This window comes from Apteryx rowi, unplaced genomic scaffold (assembly GCF_003343035.1).
Source record: "Apteryx rowi isolate R43461 unplaced genomic scaffold, aptRow1 scaffold_220, whole genome shotgun sequence".
NCBI classification, from domain to species: Eukaryota; Metazoa; Chordata; class Aves; order Apterygiformes; family Apterygidae; genus Apteryx; species Apteryx rowi.
Genome location: NW_020448531.1, coordinates 1,027,588 through 1,034,798, shown reverse-complemented (window position 1 = coordinate 1,034,798; position 7,211 = coordinate 1,027,588). Strand labels below are relative to the sequence as shown.

Here is a 7,211-nt window from a genome sequence, read left to right as displayed (position 1 = left end):
GGCACCGGCCCGCAGCCTTCCTGCGCCGCCGCCTCCGAGGCGCCGCTTGCCGCTGCGCCCGGCCCGGCCATGCTCCGACTGGAGCCCCTCTGCCGCCTCCTCCTCCTCCTCTTCCTCCTTCTCCTCCTCCTGCGCGGCGGCTGGGCCGAGTCCCCCGCTCCTCCGACCGCCCCGAGCCCGCTCAACGGCACGGGGCCGCCGCGGGCCGCCGCGGGTAACGGGACGCGGCCGGGGACGCCGCGGGGCCCGGGGCTGCCGCAGGGCCCGGTGCTGCCGGTGCTGAAGCGGGCCGTGTACGTGCTCAGCGCCCTCTCCGCGCTGGCCGCGGTCTACTTCCTCCTGCGGGCGCTGCGGTGAGTGCGGGGGGCCCCGGCCCGGCGCCTGCTCCCCCCGGATCCCCCCCCTGCCCCGGCCCGGGGGCTGGTTCCCCCCGGCCCGGATCCCCCCCTGCCCCAGCCTGAGGGCTGGTCCCTGGCCCAGATCCCCCCCTTGGCCCTGTAGCTGTTTTCCMTATTTGGCCCGGGTGGCTTCTGCTGGCGGAGAACCGCCACTGTAAATTGACGCCGTTATCGATTGCCCTAAATACTCCCGTGACAAAAGTCCCCTGGTTCCATGCGTTTTGCCCTTTGACTAAGGAAGGCCGTGTCTCCTTGCAAACCGGTCGTGTTGCGTGTGAAAGAGCGCTTACCCTGCCGTCTTTGTGTACCTAAGTTCTAGATCAGAGCGACCCAGAAACGAACTCAAAACTAATTTCAGGTTGAAGAAACCTCAGCGGAAGAAATACGGTCTTCTTTCAAACTACGATGAAAACATAGAGATGGCTTCCTTTGACAGCGATGAGGACACAGTGTTTGAGACAAGAAATCTGAAGCGGTAAGTGGATATTTTGCAATTTTTTTCCTCAAAGTGGCTAAGGGTCTCCTTTTCTAAAGATGTGTAAGCTTTGGGACAGATCCCATAATCAGATCTGCATGAATTAAACTTTTCTGTGTGTTGTCTTTCTGTATTAGCACACAGATTTATCTCACTTCTTTTTGGTTTCTGACCAACCACATTGAAAGGGACCTACCCAGYGTTACAGACCGTTGGTGCTTGAAGCACCACTCTCATGCTTAACAAGCCAGTAGGAGGGACAGGCATCCTACGTGTCCCAGGCTAAGGCTGCCTGCATTAGGGAGGAAAACAAAAACTTCTCTGTTTCTCCAGTGGAGGAATAACTCACAAGTCAAATCGCAGCTAGAACCCATGGTCCCTTTGGGGCATATATTGATGCTGTCATGGTGATGTGCTATTGGTTTGTGGATCATGCAAGTCTGATTTCTTTGGAGGGTCTTTTTTTTAAGGCCGAGGAGAAATGTATACCTAGGCATAGCTCACTTGCTGGCCTCTCAGCTCCCCCAGCTGTTTTGAGGTTGGTAGTGGTCTGTCAAGTTGTACATGCTCATTCTGGTGCTGGGTGTCTTCTGTTTTCCAGATGATTTGGGGTCGACCAGTGGCTTCARCTGCATAGACTGACCAAGAGGTGCAAGTCCACCGGTGGAATCACCTTACCAATCCTCGGGTTTTATTTGTTCTAATTGCTTATAATGAGTACTAATTAACAGCACAAAAACTTCTGTAGCTGGGGCAGGGGGAAGGGGACCAAACCTATTTCCTTCACACATTTTGTTGGGAAAGGTGGAGTTGCAAACTAAATGATGCTGCACTGAGTGTTGTTAACTGCACAGGGAGATGCTTGCTAATGAAAATGTGACTCCTGGATGAGTACTCAGCATATGAAAACTTCTGGCTCTGGACTCAAGTATTGCAACTATGTCTGCTGGCCTATGAATCTTATCAGTATTTTATATGTACTCATATCTCTCTCTCCACTGACTGCCGCAGTCAGCTTAAAGTATCAGGCAAGTGGATTCCTTTTGGAGGCGGATCTTGTTTCCTTCATGCCGTATCGGGTTACTTCTTTAGTAAATGTCTCTGTAATCAACTCAGCATCTGATGAGTTGGGAGAGCTCTTGTTATCTGTTATGAGCGGTGGATGTGGATAGTGTTGCCTTAGTTCAGGCAGACAGAATAGCTTGGGGAAGGAGCAGTGAGTTAAATGCATCAAAGTTCTTGTAGTTACAGGGTTAGTAGTTACACATGATGATAATACAGGTCACTAGTTGGGCTTAGAAAGCACAGATGTGTTTACAAGTGAAAGGTGCCAGTGGGCCCAAAGGAACGGGAGTATCAGTTTGTGTAGACTGGGGTTGCGAGTGTTCAGACCGTTCTTCCCAGTTGCAAGCCAGAGTGCCTGCAATGGCACATTCACTGGAGAAATATGTGCCGTCTACCAGGCTTCTGGATTTTGAACTGCTGGCTCTGTCTGAGATCACCTGAGATCGCCAGACTGCTGTGGCAGTCTGAGTTGGCAAATCTTGCTTCTGGTGTGATGAATGACTTGTCTTTGAACGACTGTCAACTGGAAAAGGAGGACCAGAGAAAGCATTGATGCCAGACCCTTATGGACTGTGATTCTAAAACTGAGACATCCCTGGCTCAGAAATAATCTCTTCATGAAGGGGCCTGGAGTTTCACTCTATTTTCTGGTGCTCGAATTATGTCTCATTGTCAGCCCAGCAAACTGGGAGGTTCCTTAGCTGGATGTTTGGGTTGATATTCGGGTTCCTACAGTGTAGAACCAAATGTGAATGGGTGCAGAAGATCTCTTTCCTAATGTCATTGTTAGGTATGGACCTACTGCTAAGATGGTAGAAACTGCTTGCAAAGTGCTCCTGTTTACAGCACATTTCAGCCATGAAAGGAGGGCCGTTCCTTGAAAGCTACAGGCACTGCAAACCTGTATCCTTAAGTCCCACTTCACCCCAAATTGGTAGTGCCTTTGTTGTGAGAACCCAAGGGAAGTTACCCTGCAGGCCAGGAAGTTCCCTGTTGAAGAGGTGCAGCTTTAAGGCTATGGACCTTTTCTTTAAAATTAAGGTTGGGAATATCTTTAGAGTAATGGTTCTTTTCTTTTGGTTAACATCCTCTCTAGATAAGGGGCAAAACTGGCACTTAACAAAAAGAGCGTTGCGGGGGTGAAAGGGATATTCCTGTCAAGTAGCAATGACAAATGGATTTGCAGCCGGTCACCTGTGAGCTCAGGGTCTAGCTGCTGCTCTGAAATCCCCCGTGAGGCAGGAAACGGAGTGCTGTGTTCCTGGTGCTCACCCGTGCAAGGGGCAGCATTTCTCAATGCAGAGTTGGTGAGGTTTCCTGGCGAGATGTCACCCCAGATGCTGTGAGCTCTTTGGCTTGCACATGTGCAGAAGATTTTTTAAAAAATATATATTTTTAGTAATGTTGTCATGTGAACACATCACTTGAATGTGCCCTAATTTCATATCATTTTTGTCCTTTCATGCCTACTTTAGATACTTTCTGCTCGTTTAGCTGATGCAGAGATGAAAAGATTTGCTGCATTCCTCTGTGAGGATAGCAGTAATGGCTAAATCTGGCTGTTGCTGCCCTTTGGGCGATGAGAGAGCTGATTTGTTTGATTCAGTGGTGTCTAGCCTCCTTGCAGGTGCAGGTCATGTGCACATGCTGATACTTTTCTTAGCTCTTCAACTCCCTTTGCAAAATTGATTCTCTAAAGGATTGTACACAAGCCAGGTAAATCTGACTGTATTTCAGTCCACTTATATGCTCTGGCTCAGCGTTTCGACTGACACATTCATTGGCTTTTCTTTAGTTGAGGTGATTTACTTTATTATTCTTCAGGCATTTCTCTTCGTTGGACGGATGGGTTTTGCAGTCTTTAAGTTTCTTCACCTTGCAGGAATGAATGGTTCCAAAAACATTTTTAATATTAACAGTTGAATGATTTTGATCAAAGAGGGGACATCAAGCTGTAGGTCTTGTCACAAAAATAATTTAGACGGAACCTGATTTTGCTATAGTAGGTGCTTAGAATTTGAGAAGGGAAAAACGTGGATATAGCTAGAACCTGTAACAAGGCCCCTATTCTGGTACTAAGTAGGGAAAAGCTAATTAATTTGAAGGCCTCAGATTACCCCAGAGTGTGCCAGCCCAATATCTATGCACCACATACATGTTTTTAGAGGTCTTTGTGCTGGCCCTCTTTAAAGGAGTGAATTTCATCCTATGGAGAATAAATTGATGATACTGAGGCTGTAACGTAGTATTGCTGTCACTTTTAATCTGATTCTGTTTTGTCTAGAGACAGGTTTGAGCTGTAGTCAATGACCCCCTTTTCCCCTGAACCATCCTGCGTATTGGAAGGAATCGGTAGTCTGCATTAGCTCTTTGTAGATCAAGACTTGACATTCCTGCTCTTTTGGACTTCTGGTTATTCTAAATCATTGTTAATGCATTTTGTGAGAGGAGAAAACAAAAATGCTAGTAACAGAGATCTGAGACTCCTTCAAGTACAAATCTATTGCTCAGTACACCTTTTACCGATCTCATTTCTCCTGGAAGAAGAATGTAAATTGAAACTATAGCAGCAGCCTGTCCTCAAAGAGGTGGAGCACTGTACCCGTGGGCAATCAGCATGAGGCCAGTATTGGCTTTTGTGGGAGAATCTTGCTAATAATAGCGGCTTTTAAAGCCTTGCATTGTATTTTCCTAATAAGAGAGCAGTTCAGTAGGCTATTTCAGTTACAGTTTTTGTTACTTCAAGTGTATTTGGTTTCCATGTTGATAGCCTAGTAGGTCTCTTCTCAACAGTTAGAACTTTTAGTAGTTTTTTAGAATATTCATAGATGCACATGAGCCCTGAGCCAGCGCCTATGAGACAGCTCTGGTCTGGAAGCTGCACAGCTGMACTGATGCAGTGCTGCGCTTGTATGAATACGTGCTGCTCGGAGGAACATGTGTCTGCGTCTGCACGGGCTTACGCCTCACGAGCTACTGCTGCACTTTCTTTTTCCGGAATGAATCAGGGTGTTAGGAGGAGGCACTGTGGACTCTGGCTGCTGCCTTGTACTGCTCGCAGCGCTCCTGCCAGTCCTTGCCAAAAGCCTGACTTGGCCAAAGGCTGGCAGAGCTGCTGAGAGCAAGGGGTGCTGAGGACCAAGACTGGAGTACACAGTTCTCTATGATGCTGCACAGTCGCCAACCTGTGTGCGTCACAAGTGACTGCTACAGAATCTGCTTGAAACAATCATTATTGTTTAAGCCAAAGCCTAACTTTAAAAGTTTACATAATTGCCTCTCTGATCTTGGAGGGCTGTATCGAATCCTCCACTGTTGATATTGAACTACTAGGCAAATCGACTGGACCGTGTGCTGAGGTTAATGAGACTGACGGAGAGCAATATGAGCATCGGCTCTCTATTGTTAATAACGTACTTCTGTTTTGTTTCATTTGTACATGTGACTTGAATGGGAGCTGCAGCATTAAAGTGCTGGGAGATGGACTTGTGGTCTGAACAGATTGCCAAGAAGTCAATAAAACAGCACTTGAGTGCACTGTGTTATTGTCTGTGCTTTCCGAAATGGAGGAGCTAGTCTTTCGCCCTCCTGCTTGAATTGTTGATTTATTTTTAAATAGCAACCAGTCTTGTATTGATTGATTGTTTTACTTTCCTTTTGTTTACAGCATCCACCTCCATTGTATCTTCAAACAAATAAAATAAAACATTCCATTTCACCAGACTCCTCTATTGTAATGAACCTGGCAGCCGGCGTTTGGGATTATTCTGTGGAGTTGCCTCACATGCTGATCTGGTCTGGATGGTGCCTTCTTGGAGCCTTTCTTTGCTCAGCTGCGCTAACAGCATTCTCTTGCTTTCTGCTTGGCAATAACTTATGCCATCAGCCCTTTTCATTTATTGGATCCTCCACACTTTTCTCCTTACACGTTTGCCTAGTGCTCCCCTTCATTGATCATCTCCCTGTTTGTTCCAAGTTTCTAAAGTCTCCCCTTCCTTGTTCCCTCTTCTTACCTTAACCCCTTTCCCATATTAGCATAGGAACACAGGTCTGCGAGGGACCTTGTGGGTCACCGGTTTGTCTCCGTCAGACAGCCACGTCATACTTTTCTTTCTGAATGTATTGAGCACAAAAGTAGCTACAGAGAGACAACCTTACTGCTAGGGAAGGTTGCTCCAGAGCCACGCGCTTTTCGTGGCCAGGAGCTGGCTTCCGACTTCCAGCGTTGCTTCCTCTTCCCTCCTGGGCTTTTGTGCATCCCGGTGCCCTTTGTCTCTGCCCTCTTACAACCTTTCGCGGACGTGAGGTTTCCCCGATCTTCATCTCCCCCAAGAGTAAGGCAGCTAAATTCTCTGACAGCCTTTATTTTGGAGGTGGGTTACAGCTTGTTCCTGATCATTCCTTGTTACAGAAGACTAAGTAAAATCCCAGGAGGGCTGATTCCTGCCTCTCCAGAACAAATAACTTGAGTTCTGTGTTGCTTATTGCTTGGGGAGATAGCAGGAAGGGACTGTCCCATGGAAGGGGATGTTTAACAGTGATGCCCTAGCTCTCAGTGCAAAGAATTAAAACTGCAGTAAAATTAAGGGAGTTCCCTGGTATTAACATCTTTTCATCCATCTAACAAAGGAGGGTGGTTGTACAGATTTCAGTCATGTAGATTAGTGGCACTGAAGAAAAGAGAAGCCAAGTTCTCAGTGTCCTGCTCTGCTGCCCTGTGCCGTTGGTYGTGTCCCCTGCTGTGCTGCAAGCAGGTGGCCGTGCTGGAGCCCTGGTGCATGGTGCAGCTGAGGTGGGAAGGGGCTTGCTTTTGCTCCATGCTTTAACCTCGCTCGTTATTCATTACTAGGACCTTCCGAGCTGCCTGCGGCGTGTGGTAAGGGCGGTTGGTGTGAAGCCTGAGAGCGCGGCTCCTGAGCGGGGTAACCCTGTAGATGGCACTAACAGACCAGACATGCCTGCTGATGGGGCCCTGGCAGGAGCCTGCTGCGTGCTGGTGAAGCTGAAAATAAATCCCGGTGCCTTAAAAAAGCAAGCCTTCCTTCAAACAGCTTTCTGGATCTCCGATGGGAGCGCTCTCTCGGGGGGGCGTCCCTCGGCTTTGCGGGGGGAGAGCGCTCGGGTTCAGGCCCCGTTTTGCGAGCTGTGAGCGGGCAGAAAGCAGCTTCTGCCAGCTGTGGGTGGTGCTCTAGCCCCGGGCTCGATCTCAGCTGGATTTCATGGAGCTGTGTTAGTACTTGTTTGCGAGGGCTTTTTATGATTCTGGGACAGAC

General features: G+C 48.2%; 1 protein-coding gene across 2 annotated transcripts; it reads left to right on the top strand.

The window, feature by feature from the left end:
- Nucleotides 1-11: 11 nt before the first annotated feature.
- On the top strand, nt 12-5,661 carry CUNH19orf24 (chromosome unknown C19orf24 homolog). 2 transcript variants are annotated; one of them, XM_026064854.1, is made up of 3 exons: nt 12-353; nt 757-873; nt 1,475-5,661. In XM_026064854.1, the coding sequence occupies exons 1-3, from the start codon at nt 70-72 to the stop codon at nt 1,476-1,478; spliced, it is 405 nt and encodes a 134-aa protein (XP_025920639.1). In that variant the 5' UTR covers nt 12-69; the 3' UTR covers nt 1,479-5,661. The 2 variants fall into 2 exon arrangements, with proteins under 2 accessions (XP_025920639.1, XP_025920638.1); XM_026064853.1 differs by having other exon boundaries at nt 712-873.
- The last annotated feature ends 1,550 nt before the right edge of the window (nt 5,662-7,211 follow it).

Bases quoted from the DNA above. Each gene is read 5' to 3' on its own strand.
- CUNH19orf24 (XM_026064853.1), top strand. From the start codon at position 70: ATGCTCCGACTGGAGCCCCTCTGCCGCCTCCTCCTCCTCCTCTTCCTC. The intron at 354-711 runs GTGAGTGCGGGG...TGTGTACCTAAG, and splicing joins TTCCTCCTGCGGGCGCTGCG to TTCTAGATCAGAGCGACCCA.